This window comes from Cryptotermes secundus, unplaced genomic scaffold (assembly GCF_002891405.2).
Source record: "Cryptotermes secundus unplaced genomic scaffold, Csec_1.0 scaffold139, whole genome shotgun sequence".
Lineage (NCBI taxonomy): Eukaryota > Metazoa > Arthropoda > Insecta > Blattodea > Kalotermitidae > Cryptotermes > Cryptotermes secundus.
In genome coordinates, this window is record NW_019735555.1 from 147,589 (window position 1) to 163,967 (window position 16,379).

General features: G+C 37.0%; 2 protein-coding genes across 4 annotated transcripts in view; one reads left to right on the forward strand and one right to left on the reverse strand.

Annotated features, from left to right (window-relative positions):
- Positions 1-3,385: 3,385 nt before the first annotated feature.
- Positions 3,386-9,974, reverse strand: LOC111869532 (cAMP-regulated phosphoprotein 19). 3 transcript variants are annotated; one of them, XM_023861135.2, is made up of 4 exons: positions 9,868-9,974; positions 9,421-9,528; positions 6,069-6,185; positions 3,386-4,430 (listed from the first exon to the last, which is right to left on the reverse strand). In XM_023861135.2, exons 2-4 carry the CDS (start codon positions 9,505-9,507, stop codon positions 4,248-4,250), a joined length of 387 nt encoding a protein of 128 aa, XP_023716903.1. In that variant the 5' UTR covers positions 9,508-9,528; positions 9,868-9,974; the 3' UTR covers positions 3,386-4,247. The 3 variants fall into 3 exon arrangements, with proteins under 3 accessions (XP_023716903.1, XP_023716902.1, XP_023716904.1); XM_023861134.2 differs by having other exon boundaries at positions 9,844-9,973; XM_023861136.2 differs by lacking the exon at positions 9,868-9,974 and adding an exon at positions 9,770-9,845.
- An 832-nt stretch (positions 9,975-10,806) lies between these two features.
- LOC111869528 overlaps positions 10,807-16,379 on the forward strand; it is a 26,737-nt gene continuing 21,164 nt past the window's right edge. The window contains exons 1-2 of the mRNA XM_023861126.2: positions 10,807-10,882; positions 13,712-13,829. Of these exons, the coding sequence (XP_023716894.1) occupies positions 10,865-10,882; positions 13,712-13,829 (136 nt within the window). The 5' untranslated portion in view covers positions 10,807-10,864. The remainder of the gene's footprint in view (positions 10,883-13,711; positions 13,830-16,379) is intronic.

Here is a 16,379-nt window from a genome sequence, read left to right on the forward strand (position 1 = left end):
GTCCTTTGGGTCTCGGGCCTAAGAACTACTGTGTTATCGATGACCAGGAGCAGGGCGCCCCACTTCAACAAACCCGCAACTCTCCAACAGTAACAAAAATATGCTGTTTAGCCCCAGATGGGGCTTGACACCAAGACAGACCGGACGACTGGGCGTCAGTCGTAACATAACTTTTACTTTGTCGTGGAAGTAGTGTAGTGGAGTGAGTTGGTTGGTGACTGCTGCGTTTCAATCCTTGCAAGCTGTTGCTGTGAGAAGCTGGTAGCTGATGCACGGGGACAGTTCGGGAACCCATAGGAAGCAGTTTGCGTGCTGTAGTGAATTGCAGAGCATGAATTTTTTTTTTTTTGGTGGTAGCTGTTATCTTCCAATAGATCCACATCATTGGTATAGATAGACCAGTAGTTGATGTGTCCAATTTAATTTCAGATCCACCTAGTTTTCCAGTTTTCCTGGACCTTTGTAATGACTAATTCTAAAGCAAAGTTGAAACGCAATGGCGATAAAGCATCACCTTGTTTTAGACCATTTTGGATAGAAAACTTATCACACAAATGTTTACCTGAATAGATTTTGCTATAGGTTTCATTTAACACATTTTAATCAGCATAACTTATTTTATGGGTACTCCAAACTATCTTTGATTACTGTACAACATGTCCTTCTTAACTGAATCATATAGGCTTTCTTGAAATCTTTGAATAACTTATACCTGTATGTGCATATTTTCTCATTTTTGAAAACCAGTGAACTTTTTTGCATGCGAGATTCTCACAGCCGTGACTATGAACAATACTATATTCTGGGATATAACACAGCAATTATTTCCTACTTACTTCGTTTTTCCTTTGACCTGATGATGGAGGCATTATGTTCCTCCAAAATGTTGAACTTCTACCAGATTAATCCCAAAATAGAGTACTTTTTACAGTTTAAAAACTGGTTAATTCTGTATATAGCTGCTTTAACATACTAGATCACACACATTCTGTCCTCAGAATGCGCTTGTATGCTTAATGTGGTTCTCGCAATAAACAGCAGTAGCCGATTACCAGGGCCTGGATTTTGATATGTCATCTTTTTTTCCTTGTATCCTATTCAATGCCTGTAAATATATACGAGTAAATCCCGGGGATGAGATGCTGGTTACAGAAATGTAACTTTTATAGGTCATTTTTTCCAGTTTCAGGGTAATTTTTTGACTTTTAAGGCTAATTTTTGTCATGTTATTTTAGGGAATTTTTCTTCATGTTTTCAGAAATGTGAATAATATGCAAGTAAAGTGTTCTTTCTCTTCTGCCTTTACAAAGGCAGCCTCCAGCTGCACCTCAAATACCTGCTATCACAGTATGTAATAATGTCCCGTCCTTCCCATTCGTTTTGCGGAAAGTGCAGACATTACATATCATAAAACATTTTAAGCTGGCAGCAGGGTACGACAGCAGTCACTCACACTGTGGCCCTTTTCAAGCTCTGTGCAAAGGAATTTGCTTAGTTACAAATATTTCTAGTCGGAATCCCTCGCTTCTTATGACATATTGTTGCTCAATAACACTCCATCAGTCTTCAGATTCTCGCACTTGACGGTACAAAGTTACAATTGACGAAAGGATCTCAGTGTGAAAAGTTCAGTTCTGTGTTACACTAGAGTGGGTCATTTTATCATGATACCTAAAGCAAAGCCATCTAAATTGTGTCGTTTAAAGCAGATTGTAGCTGAATTTGGAATGATATATCTTCAACTGATGGTAACATTGTATACTCTAGGATGTGACAGAAAAAAAAGATTCACAGTACAACATATTGGCCGCAACAAGCATATATGAGTAGTGCAAATTTCAAACAAAAAGAAATCTGTGCAAATGTTACTGCAACAGTGTTCATCTGAAGGCGGAAATAAGTCATTGGATTTTTTCACAGATCTGTGTGATGCTCTGGTGTCCGCAAATATTCCATTTTGTGCTCTGAAAAATTAAAAACGGAAAAAAATTTCTGGAAGTGAATTGTGGTTGTTCCAAGAATCCTGGAAATGATTAGGAATAAAGTGCATGGGAAGCAGATTTTCGTTTCCATTAATGACACCTGCGATACGGTGGCTAGCTATGTGGCAAACATAATCATTGGAACCTTGGAAATTGATGGACCAGGTGAAGTGTTTCTGCTTACGAGTGAGGTGCTAGAATCCGTTAATCATTCCATAATTTGTAAACTCTTTGACAGGCCGATGATTCTACTGTGGCCAGAGGGTATATGACACGACAATGTCTTGCTCTTTGTGACTGATGCAGCCCCATATATTTTAAAAGCAGGCAAGTCAATAAAGTCGTTTTATATGAAACTGGTGCTCACTTGCCTAGCTCATGCACTGCATATAGTGACAGAGAAAGTGAGATCAAGATTTCCTCAGGTGGATGCTCTCATGTTGCGGGCAAAGATTTTTTGTCAACGCTCCAGCTCGTAAAATGCAGTTTAAGTCTATGGCTCCTGGTGTTCCCCTGCCCCCGGAACCCGTCATCACAAGGTGGGGAATGTGGATTGATGCTACAGTTTACTATTGCGATCATTTTCAGGTAGTGAAGAACACTGTAGATTCAATGAAGACGGAGGATGCGAGGACAAGTGAAGCTGCTCAGGAACAGTTCTCTTGCAGTGAAATGGAAGGACAGCTGGCCTTCATAAAGGCAAATTTCAGTTCCTTGATGGAAGGAATAAAATGCTTACAGGAGAAAGAAGCAACGCTAGAAGAAAAAAAATAGCCAGTGATTTGGACAAAGTGTCAGGGGACATTGGTAAAATTGTGTCAAGAAAAATGAAAAATGTTCTAGATAAAAACTCAGGTTATGAAACACTATGCAGCATTTCTCAAATTCTAACGGAAGAGTTCAGCACTTTCAATATTAAAGAGGAACTTACTGCTAGTGATTTGGTACACTTCAAGTGCACTCTCATTGTCTGCAGATGTGGAAAGGAGTTTCTCCAAGTACAAGAATGTGCTGTCAGACAACAGGTGTTGTTCACTCACCTTCGAGAATCTCCGCATGTTAACTGTCATCTATTGCAACTCTAAAAGAGGTGGCACTTAAATATTGGAATTTATACCATATATATATATATATATACCTTTGACTAGTGTTCCAACATGGTAGAAAAAATCAAGGTCAAGAAAATGTGGATCTTTACATCTGCTGCCCATGTGCCTTCATGGCATAGTACTTAATTAGTTAAGCACAGGGACCACTTTACTTACAACACCTGTAACAGATGGATGCCAAGGCTTACATCAGGCTGTAGTATCAATGGCTTAAGAACAGAAAGAACTATCAATATTAGTGTGAATGAATACAGTAGTAACTATTTGGTGTCACAATAATAACATCCAATAAAATGAGGAAAACAGTCATGAGTATTCTTTATTTTCAAATTATGGAAATGCTGACAAAAAATTGGAGAAACACACAAAAGGTGAATTTAATAAGGGCAGAAATATTTTTGAGAACTGTGTATTTTTCCATAATTTTCGTTCTGCTTCAGTTTTTGCAATATTTATTTTAATACAATTTGCTGATAGGCCAAAATAACACTGAAAATTAATGTAAGGATATTTCTGCCAGACATAAATTGAATATGATATTACTGCCCTTCACAAACAATGAATAACAAGAAAATCTTTCATTTCATAAATCCTACTTGATTCAGACGACAAAAGTACTATAGAACCCTCTTAAATGTTCATTCATCGTAGAAACAAGATGACAAAAAGCATGCATATCAATGATATATAATGCACTGTTAAATTATGCTGTCCTTTTTTTTTTTACTTCTGTAATATTTAATTGCAAATGTGACCTTAGGCAATCTAAAATCTGAAACTCTAAAATTCAGTTCATCTTACCAGTTTGTTGTTATTGGGAGAATGGGCGGAGGAAAAACAATATATCACTTGCCCTAGGAACTGGACATATGGGCATGGTATTTAATTTATTAGCTTCTAACCATATGGGGAAACATTCTTCAGTAACATTGTTATATCTTCTTGATTTGTCCATGGAGACATTCTGTAACTCTTTGTTTTCCCCACCTTCCAACACAGCACTTTTAAATCAGCAGTCTCTAGTTCCAAAACTTAAAAATTATTACACAATACACTAAAACATTTATATTCTAATTTTGAAAAAGCTTAAATGTGTATGCTGCCACATCTTAACATCCACAGTTCCCTCACAATTATGGCAGTAGAAAATTCAGATCTATGTGGTAGGACTGGAAGTAAACTTTGTAGGCTGGATAATGGACGTCTTGCGGACAGGCACAGTCTCTGGTGTCGGGATTGCGTCACCTGTTGCATATCCCAGGACTGCTGGAGCTTGGCGTGCTTTTGCAGCAGACTTTTGCTTGGCCATTTGGTAATCTCCAGAATCAAAGTATTTTTGCTATCATCAGATAAAAATCATATGAAAATAGGAAAATTAATGAAGAGTTCTCTATCTTCTAGAATATAACATTATGTGGCCCACTGAAAATCAACAGATGGTTCACAGGAAGCAAGCTAGCTACTTCATGCTGGCTGACTGTCAACAGTCTACATGGCATTATAACCCAGAAGACAGAACTCTTCATAACAACTGCTGTGAGAAACAGGAAAATATTTATTCCTAATATCTTACATATCTAAAAAAATCATGTATTTTCCATACACATCTTTTCCTACAGAATTTGACTTTTTTCCTACCAAACATATATTAAAATGAAATGAAACTGCAATATACCTTTACAATAAGAAACACATTAAACAGAAAGTTTCAAAATACAAAACCTCCAAACATGATAATGCTAAAGAATGGATAAATCTTTGAAATTCTGTGCTTTTGCCAACAGATGTATAGGTGTACTTCTGAACACCAAACTGCAGGGCATTTCTTAAAATGTGTTCTACATCCCTTATTGATGTTAACTTATTGCATGTTAAATGAAACACATCAGCTGCTGGTCTATGCTGATGATGTGAATCTACTGGGTGATAACACAGATACCATAAAGAAAAACACAAACTTTAATTGATGCTACTAAGGAGGTTAGTCTAAAAGTAAATGCAGAGAAAACTAAGTATATGTTGCTGTCTTGCCACCAGAATGCAGAACAAAATCATGACATAAAGATAGCTAACAGACCCTTTGAAAATGTGACACAGTTCAAATATTTGGGTAAGACAGTAACAAATAAAAATTTGATTCAGGAAGAAATTAAGAGGAGACTGAACTCAGGTAACGCTTGCTACCATATGGTCCGGAACCTTCTGTCTTCTTGTCTGCTGCCTTAAAACATATAAATCAGAATATGCAAACTATAATTTTGCCTGTGGTTCTGTATGGGTGTGAAACTTGGTCTCTGACACTAAGGGAGGACCACAGGTTGAGGGTGTCAGAGAACAGAGAAGAGAGATGGAGCAGTTGGAGAAAACTGCCTAATGAGGAGCTTCATAACTTGTACTCTTCATCAAGTATAATTAGAATGACCAAATCAAGGAAGATGAGATGGGCAGGGGATGTAGCATGAATGGGGGAGAAGAGGAATGCATATAGGATATTGGTGGGAAAGTCAGAAGGAAACCACTAGGAAGACCAAAATGTAGGTGAGTGGATAATATTACAATGAATCTTAAATCCACCTCATCAGGACTCAAACCTGTGACCTTCCAGCTTGTAGCATAGTCCCTCAATCAACTACGCTACCATATGCCCCTCTAAATGATTGTAACTCTCTTTTACAGTAATTTATTACAAATCAACTAGATGTAATAGCAGAAAGAATAAGAATGCTCACAATGAAGACGTATTGTAGTGAAACATCCATTTAATGTTCCTCCTGGGGACAAATGATTGAACACTAGATTGAGAAAAGATTTCAATGGAGAAAACTTAACAGTCAGGCAATGGGGCTTAAATCATAAATTAACAGTAATGTAAGGAAAACCTTCAATCAAAAAATATTACACAGAGATTCCACTCTACTGGAATTTCATGAAGTAACATCATAAATACGGACAAAAAAAAAAGTGTAAACTTTCTTACCCGATTTGCAAGCCTCTTCTGCAAAAACACAGAGTGGCCACTCATAGGTCTTCCTGCCATTGGAAATTTGGCTTTCAGCTTAGCTTCTTCCAGTTTTTCTATATCTGTTGTTGAAATCTGTTATAACAAGGGTTACATTCTGCAGATTAGTACTCTCATCTTGCACCACTAGAAAGTAGCAGTGAAATTCAGTATTTCAAAAATCCTTTAATTAAGCTTACTCAAATGTTGTACAAATCTAGAAGCTACATCCAAAAACTAGAAACTGGATTAAAAACAAAATACCTCAGGTGATAAATCTGCTTGTGTTAATAAAGAAGGCATAATTACAACATATACATGTAGATTTTAGCCAGTCGTTCCATGCTGCTGCTTGGGCATGATGAGGGGAATGACAACGGCACAGGCATATAAATGCAAGGGAAAGGAATATGCAAAGAAAAGATAAGAGATAAAGAATACAGGACTGGATGAACAGGGTTGACAGTATTTTTAAAGTAAAAAGGGGAGAAGGAAAGGGATGACAAACAGGACACAAAAAAGATGGAAAAAATAAGTGAGAGGTGGGATGGGCTAATGATATGAAAGAGGTAAAAGAAAGGATCACAGAAAATACTGGCCTGCCATCTCTGATGGGTCATGTGCTAGTAGTAATATAATGGAAGGAATTTTAGATGCTATCATAAAAATGTTGGGAGTCATGGCAATGTGGGGCATGGATTTGTGCAGGCTTGCCAGTAATAATACTTAAATGCACTTGAACCTATATAATGAAGAAGTATTAGTAAAGAAATAATTCTCTTATATTAATACAGATAGCACAGTGGGTCAGTAGCATATACATAACACTGTAGTCACTTTAAACGCTTCCATCTCACATTTAGAGTTGAGTATACCTTCAAACAGATCCCAGCCCAGGACATATCGACCATCTTGGTTCCAAAGAAACATTTTATATTCAGCCTTAGGCGCTCAATATCAAACTGAAACAGTGATGTTACAGCTAACTAAGCTGCACCGATTTTACAAGAACCCTATAATACTAACAAGAGCATTTTATTTGTACAAAAAGTTTCTGTTCATTGTTTTTAAGTAACCTGTACACTGCGCAATTCAGAAATTTTGAAACTACATTCCTTATAATTCATGCATCCAGAACTTCATCCAACTGGCAAACATTTTGAAGAAAATTTACCATTTTTAAAAAGTTGCTTCAAAAACAAATTTGTGGTGCACTATGCAGTATTTAGCCCAGCTGTTAATAGCAGCACTTCCCATTCCTGCTCACACAGGTGTCTTTACAGTACAGGGTAGCAGTCACTTCATAATCACATTACTGTATACATACCCAAAATACTTAACCCATGCTATGTCACCTATGAAAACTCCCACACAAAAATCTAAAGTGAAGAATGTATTGTTTTTAGGTGTATTGAGTTCCTGCAAGAGTTTTGCTCATTCTCATGGCAGGTTCCATTAATGCCATATAAAGGGGACTTTACTGTACTAATGCTGGATTAGTCCTTCTTTGAGGGTGAGTTCCATTTATTTTAATGAATATGTAATCAAATGAAATTTCTGACATCAAGTGCTATACTGCAGTTGTTCCAGCAAAACTAAATTAACAATTATCATTATTTACACAGACAAATATCTCAAAACACTCTACTACTTTGTATATAAAACTAAGAAGAGATGTAAATTTTTAAGCATTCTGAAAGAATCTTGCCCTTTCCATCATAATATACAGATAGAATTGTCACAATTCATTCATTCATCCGTAATCTGTCAAGACGACAGGTCCACAGTCTCTTCCAAAACAGTTCCTCCACTTGATGCGATCTAGAGCTTTCTCCTTCAAATGAAAATATCCTCTTCTGTCCCCAAGGTCATCCAGCATCTTCTTACGTCTTCTGGTCACTTCTATCTGCCCCTCTATCTTTCCTTCAATAACTTCTTTTAGAAGGCAGTTACTGCGTAAGATATGACCAATCCAATTAGCCTTCCGTTTTCTTATTTCGTGGATATTCCTCTGCTCACTGGCTCTAAATAACACTTCTTCATTTCTCACATAATCGGTCCAACTGACCTTGTCCATCCCTCTCCAACACCACATTTTGAAGCTTTCCAGGTGTTTCTGATCTACTGCCCTAAGTGTCAAAGTTTCAGCCCCATACAAAGCCATACTCCAAATGTAGCATTTCACTAGTTTCTTTCTCAAATTTAAGTCCAATTTGCTGGTAAAAAGATTCTTCTTCTTGCTAAATGCAGCTTTTGCCATGGCAATCCTAGATTTAATTTCACACGTACACCTTCCATCATCTATTAACAAGCTACCCAAATATTTAAAACATTTCACATTCTCCAGTTGTTTTTGGTCTATCTTTATTGTGACTGGGGTTGGTTGTCACAATACTTCAATTAAAATTTAACAGAAACAAAGAACTGTTTTGAAAGCAAAACCAAAGTGAATGATCATTATCTGATTACATGTCATGCTGGGAATTGCACAATCATTACCAACAAGGTACCTTTCACAGAGGACTCTACCAGGAGTTTGAAGTTTATGATAATAACACTCATACTTTATTATGGATTACAGCAAGTATATTACATTACACATTTCATTTTTGTATTTCATTCTATCATGAGATGATGTTTGTAGGAAATGATATACATCTGTATAAGGCAATTATGCAGCAAAACACATCACCTACCCAACAAAGAAAGATGAACAAGCGAACACCAAAGTGTATAAAAAACAGACCTTACCTACTGATTTTCACAAGTCTGTTCTTCCTTAGTTAGTAGAAAGTAAACAAAAATCTTTGCACCATAGCTCAAGCGGTTAGTTGCTGGCTTCCCACCGTGGCGACCTGGGTTCGATCCCTGCTCTGGTCAAGTGGGATTTGTGGTGGACAATGTGGCGCTGGGGCAGGTTTTCTCCGAGTACTTCGGTTTCCCCTGCCCATCTTCATTCCACCAATTGCTCCACAATCACCCTCACCTATCATCTGGGGCTGGTACAAGAGGCCAGAAGTGGCCACAGTGTAAGGGTCTTAGTCACACCCCATTAGCAATAAAAAACAAACAAAAATCTTCCTTTTCTGGTTTTACTGAACTAAAATTTTTTGTGAATCATGCTTTCAATAGCATATGTGAAAAGCAGTATAATAAAACAACTGAAGGACTGAAGGATCCAGTAACATTACAAACTTAAATAATGTGTGACCTATTTCAAACATAGCTGAAGGCTATACATGTCATATGTATCACTGTTAATCAGTACTTGTATCATACGCGTTGTTCTGTTCGGAATTTTCACCGTTCCAAACATTACGCATACACTCACATTTTCTGGTGTATTTTCTTGATCTCTCTCAGTTTCAGTTGTCACAGTTTCATCACAGGTTGTCATACTTTCCTCTTGATTAGACATTGCTTTCAGATCAATTCACTCCTGCGGATGGAAAACATAAAACTCCTCTAGAAGTCAGAAAATGCAAGCACGAAAAACTATCATATTTTACTTTCTAATTTCGTAATGCAATTACGGCCTTGACACAATGGCGAGTTCGTCAAAAAATACTGTAACTGTAAATCTCAATATCAGTTGATTACAATCTATCCTGAAAATATCCTTGGAATCAATATGCTGCTGCCATACAAAAACATATACATAGACAGGACAATAACAACACCTTAATCCAACCTATTGGTAGAAAAAAATTCTAATGACTCATTCAAATATGTATGGCAAACTTAATTCACACACCTTGTACGGCACAAATTAGCCTACCTAGCTCGACCTAGCTCGTGATATTCGTAAAAAGTAGACGTTGTTCCTAAGAATCTGCCACGGATTACGAGCAAATGAGACCGCCTGGACCGTTTGGACGAACTCAATCCGTGTCACGGATTAACACATACCAATCTCGTTATGATATCCGTTGACCGTTTCTATGGGCATGACGGACAGCTATTCGTATGAGACTGGCTTTGTGAGTCAATAAAATGATTCTTGGATGATATTGCTACCATAGGATTTATTTCCCTGAGTGAAGAGATAATATTTAAAGTTAAAACTTACTCGTTCTTATAAGTGTACTTTAGGGTTATTTTTCAAGTAATTACCAAATAAATTGGAGGGGGGACCAAGCAAAAATATGTAAACAATGTTCAAAGTTACTCGTTTTTATAAGAGTACTTTAGAGTCATTTTTCAAGTAATTACCTAACAAATGGGGGGCATCAAGCAAAAACATATAAACGACGAAAAAGATTAACCCTTTTCGGTCCTATTTAATTACCACTGCCGTACTCTGCTGGTCTTGTTTAAATGCCACTGAACTATTTAATTGCAGCTACTACTTTCAGAATGAGGATGTGATATCGCTCGCAGGATGCGCCCCAACCGTACATCGACGGGTTCAGGATATATGTGTTTCTCTTTTTCGTTCGGGAGACTGACAATTGATGGCATATTAAGGTGGGTGAGAGAGAAACCTATAGTTAACGGGAGTCGGAACAACAACAAACTGCACACAAGTGACGATATAACGAAAACGGTTAACAAAGATAATTATAACCACCATGACGACGCCAACGAAAACTACTTTTTGTTGGAATTCGACAGTTTAAATCTTTGTCACCGTTCGTCGAAAGCGCTCGCTGGACTGTGCTCTTGGTAGTATAATTATCTGTGGCGCTTGACCCTGGTGCGCTCTGGTGTTTGTGTTCTGTTTACGTTGAGCGCTGGAGTGAGCGGGAGTGAGGTTAGTGAACATTGGCTCTGAAATGGCGGGACTTTCACAGGTAATTAATTTTACATTTGCATTAAGGAATACAATACTTTGTAATATATTATCGTGATATAATCTGTAGCTCCTTGTATTGTTATTATGTATTGCAGTGTAGGCATAAACCAGCTACGTATAAAATCAAGAACATTTAAAAATTTCCCACTTTCACTTGTCAATTGCAAGTTCTACCAACTCCGAAATGGATGATTACCAGAAAAATGAAACGATATGTTCTTGCACAAACTCCTATTGATTCACAATTAATTCATTCGGTTGGAAGCAGAATATGTAACATGATGTTACCTTCTTAGAAACCGTAAATAAACAATTGACAAGAACTTAATGCATTTAGGAACTAGTAACAATACAGTAAGCAAAAAATAAAAATTTATACCCTAGAAATAACAGACTGAATTGCCTGAAGTAGTCCACAGCTTGAAGAGAAAAAAATCTGTAGGACTTGATGGCATCTCACCTTTTTTGTTAAGGAAATGTGTGCCTTACACGTTAAAGTCACTTCTAGAATTTGTGAGTGCTTCAGTTAGAGAGGGCATCTTCCCATCCAAATTAAAAAGAATCAGTATTTAAGCGAGTAAAAAGTACATGCATATGACACTAGAAATAATGATCATCATAGGTATGTATGTACATGATATGAGAATGAAGTTCACAAACTCATCATGGTAAAAGTGCTACATACCTCATTGCTGAATATCACTGTGGTCGTCTTCAAAGTACTCTCCTTGGGAAGCTATGCACCGATGCCAGCATCTAGTCCACCCTTCAAAACCATTTTGGAACTGGTTTTGTGGAATGGTCTTCAGAGCTGCAATTGTATTACTCCTGAAGTCGTCATTGTCATTGAAATGCGTTCCTTTCAATATTTCCTTTATCTTCAGGAACTGAATTAAGTCAGAGGGCTAGATCCAGTGAATAGGGAGGGTGTTCCAGGACAGTTATTTGTTTACTAGATAAAAACTCACTCACAAATAGTGTTCTTCGGTGAGCTCCTTTGGGACCATTTTTGCACACACCTTCCTCATGTCAAGATCTTCAGTTAAGGTTTCCCTAACTATTTCTCTGTTGTTCACTTGCTCTGCCGTGCCAACAATTATCATGCACAATTTGAAGAACTCTTGCAATGTTTTCTTCAGTTCTACTCGTTGCTGGCTGTCCTAATCTTTCTTCATCAGTGACACTTTCTCTTCCCTCAGAAAACTGTGTCACCCTCTTGTAAATTGCTGTTTTCTTCATAGCATTATCCCTGTAAACTTGCACTAACATCTGTCATATTTCACTTCTACTCTTGTTAAATTTAACAAGATTTAATGTTCGTTCTTTGCTCTAATTCAAGCTCTGACATTCTTGCGACTGCACACCAAAACACACTCTGACAATAATAGATGCCACTCAGAAAGAGACTGCCATAGATCATCATCAACAACAACAACATCAACAAGAAAGCTGTGAAATGCAGAAATGCCAACGTCATTAATCCATACTGAGGTTTCTGTCCACTGCTGCCATGGCAGGTGGCAAATGCGTGAATTTTATTGTCAGACCTTGTAATTTAGAGCTTTATAACAGTAACCGTCAGTAACATGTTTTATCTTCTGTAACAAATTGCCTAACAACATAAAACAAATAGGTTACAATAATCAGTTTAAAAAGGAATTAAAGGACTTAATAATAGAAGTTTATCTGAAAGAAGAATTGTGTAATATTGGCTACTGATAAGCAGGTGTATAGAATAAGCTATGTTTGTTATAAGTTCATACCATAAACATTAATGTATTTTGATAATAATATAGATGAACATGTCCTATATCATTGTATTTTGATCTGCAGGGTAAAATAAAAATTAAATGAATAAATTTTGTATTTCTTTGCTTTATTTTGAGCATTAGTTGTGTTTTCCACTCATATGACTAATTATGGCCTTCAAGACTAATATTACATGGTGTAAGACATTTTAAGGTAATAAAATAAATATGCCATACTTCCTTAGTTCTTAAAACTTAATTGACATCCTCCTCAACCATAAAAATGGAGGTAATACATTTTTCAGAAACATTAGGAAACTTTTATCATACCATATGGTTTCACATCACAGAATTTGGTGCTGTTGTGAAGTATGATGGCTTTCACTACCCTCTTTCCATTTCAGCCCAATGTGAGGAGCAGAAAATTTGATTTAGTATGGATGGTACCTTTTAAAGTGAAAGAGTATAGAACCTATCTTTTCATAAAACTGAATGTGCCATAGGACCTGGTCAAGTTTTTGGTTTCTTGGTTTATTTAATGATGCTTTCAGTAGCTAGGCTTTTATGTTGAATGGTTTGATGATAAAGAATAATGAAGTTCAAGGAATTTGGATGGAAATGGTCATGTCCTAGTTTGAGATACTATCCCAGCATTTGTTTGGAGGGAGTGAAGAAAACCTCGGTCATGATAGCCAGTCTCTGGACCAAGATTTGATCCCAGGTCCTACTGAATATGAAGTAGAAGTACCAACCACTCCATCATGATGTTCAGTGTGCAAGTTCATTAGTAGTTTTTGTATGAATATATGGCCAGTTTGGCATTGGTATGCCAAGAGAAAGCAGTAGTTTCTCTAAATAATTTTAATATGATGTAGAAATGATTAATTATTCCATTGATAACATTTCCATTGCTTGGAAATTTTGTTTTCACTTTTTATTTGGAATACTTAAATGATAACTGAATATGGATTATTAGGAAGCAGAAAGAACTGAATATGGATTATTAGGAAGCAGAAAGTAAGACTTCAATGTTAATTCAATCTTACATTTCTGTAATGTGTTTTCCATTACCTTTTCAGTTCACTCATGAGTATGGACTACAGACCGTTCACGTACAACAAAGTAGCGGTGCTGATAATGATATTGACCAAGTTATCAGTGTCCTGACACAAATACAAGAAGAATATAAATCAGCAGGTTGAGTACTTTGAATGCTAACAGTTCTACATTTTTGGTCATTTTACTCTTCTTCCCATGAACATTACCTGTTTAGTCCGTAATATTATTCTTGTATGTACATAGTAAATAATCTGTTAAAGGTAACAGCCTAAATTTTCTAATGAACCAGCTTTCTCCATCAGTAGTTTTACTTATTACATAACCTTTTAATTGCACCATCCTTTTGCATTTAAAGCTGTGAGTCCTTTCACATGCCATAGAAGAAAAGTCCACATTCTTAATATGAGTGGCTGAGATATGTAATATATAAAATGATTTATTTCAGCATTTATAATTTAAGATCTAATCCATTATTATGATCCATCTCACAGATGGATTATGCTGTGCTTGTTTTATGAACCCTTCTGAAACTGGCATAGTTGTCTGGAGATAGGGGCTAGCTCTGTCTATTGGACCCAACTGAGTAGGTTTTACCTGAAGACGGGGACAGATTCCAGTTCCCGAAACGTTGTGTTTTTGATAGAAACTAGACGGGTTTTTTTCTGAGAACAGACAAGATGAGGGATAATGTCCAGCAACATATTAATTGTAACAATTTATAATTTAATTTATAATTTCAAAATTGTGCATATTTCAAACAGCAGAAACATCAAGTTGAAAATTGATAATTGAACACAATTTGTGATAGTGATATCCATGCCTGCACAAATACCAGGCATCAATTCACTATGACACATGGAATTTTCTTCTACTTTCATGTGATGGAGTGACTATATACAGGTTTTGGATTAATGAGTCGATTTATTATTGTACACTTTGAGACAGTGTGTGACTACACTTTACAGTTCACTATTACACACACACCACTGTCCAAAGTCACGTCTTCACTGCTGTTGCTTGGTAGCAGCTTCCAACTTCAGATGTTCCACCTCCTCTGGGTTCCTGAATGGTCCCCGCCCTCAAGTACCAGCTTCTACAGCAACAGCTCACGAGGACTGAACTGCAGCCATCCTATAACTCATTCACTCCCTGCAACAGCTAACTGGCCCTGCTTATAACATCTCAGCACAGACCTCATAGAAAACATCTTTTCCATTATGTAAGATTTGTGGTTTTCATGGCATTGACTATAAAGAAAGCAGTCTTCTGGGATGTGTGTTTCACAGTCATTGCTTAGCAACAGGTGTACATGCCACACTATAATATTGCTACTATTGTATGACCCATAAAATATGAACTGGTAATTCCTACAACACATATATTTTTATTGTCTGCATCCTAGTGTGTTACAATATGGTTTTTTGGCCATCAACAAATTTTCAGACAAAACCAGTCCAACATCACTGTACTAACATTGGTTTTATTTCAACATCTGCTACATGTTTAATCCATGTTTGGATCATCAGGCAGTTTCTTAAATAAATTGCTTGTTATTGAATTGTCCTAATATGGATTTATATTATTATTATTTTTATATTCCATTGATACCTATATCTTGTCATAACAGATGTTGATGTTCTGTTATTATAGTTAACCTTGGGACTGAAATTATTTAAATTATTATTTGTGTGTCATTGATACAATGTGGGTTTCTGTGATGCTTGTCATATATTAGAGTGTGATAATGTCTTCTGGGTTTAATTGTTAATGTTTGTTTTATCTGAAAGCAAATTAATGTGTACTATTATAATCTGTGTTATGAGTAGTATGTACTTACGAGGGTAAGTCAATAAGTAAGTTACAAATGGATATAGAACTTAAACAAATAAGAGTTTTGATTGAAAAATGCTTTCATTACTCAACATAATCTCCCTGTACACTGAGACACTTGTCCCATTGTTTCACAAGCCCCTGAAAACCAGCAGCATAAAATTCTTTGGGCTGCTGTCAGAGCCAGACGGTGACTTCTCTTTCTACAGTTTCATCGTCAGGAAAATGTTCAGCCAAAGATGATGTTTAAGAGGGCAGAACAAATGGAAGTCGCTTGGAGCAAGGTCGGGGGCTATATGGAGGATGCTCAAGGACTTCAAACTTGAAATTTCGCAGCGTCTCATTTGTCTTGTTGGCAGTATGGGGACGCGCGGTGTCATGCAAGAGCAACACGCCTTTGGTGAGGAGTCCTGTTCGCTTCCGTTGAATGGCCGTATGAATTTTCCTGAGGATGTTACAGTAGGAGTTGGCATTTACAGTTTGTCCTTGAGGCTGGAATGCAGTGCGCAGTATGCTTTCGGGATCCCAGTCACCGCCTGGTTCCGACAGCAGCCCAAAGAATTTTATGCTGCTGCTTTTCAGGGGCTTGTGATACGATGGGACAAGTGCCAAAGTGTACAGGGAGATTATGTTGAGAAATAAGAGCTTTTTTCAAATCAGTACTCTTATTTGTTTAAATTCTATATCCATTTGAAAACTTACTTATTGACTTACATACGTATATTGCATGGTATTGTGACATGTTGATCCCTACCGCCCCAGCTCCACGTAGCGGTAACTTAGCGCTCGCGTAATAGGCGAGTAATCACCCCGCAATGCGCAACGCGTGGTGACGTCACGAGCGGAGCCGAAGAGAGC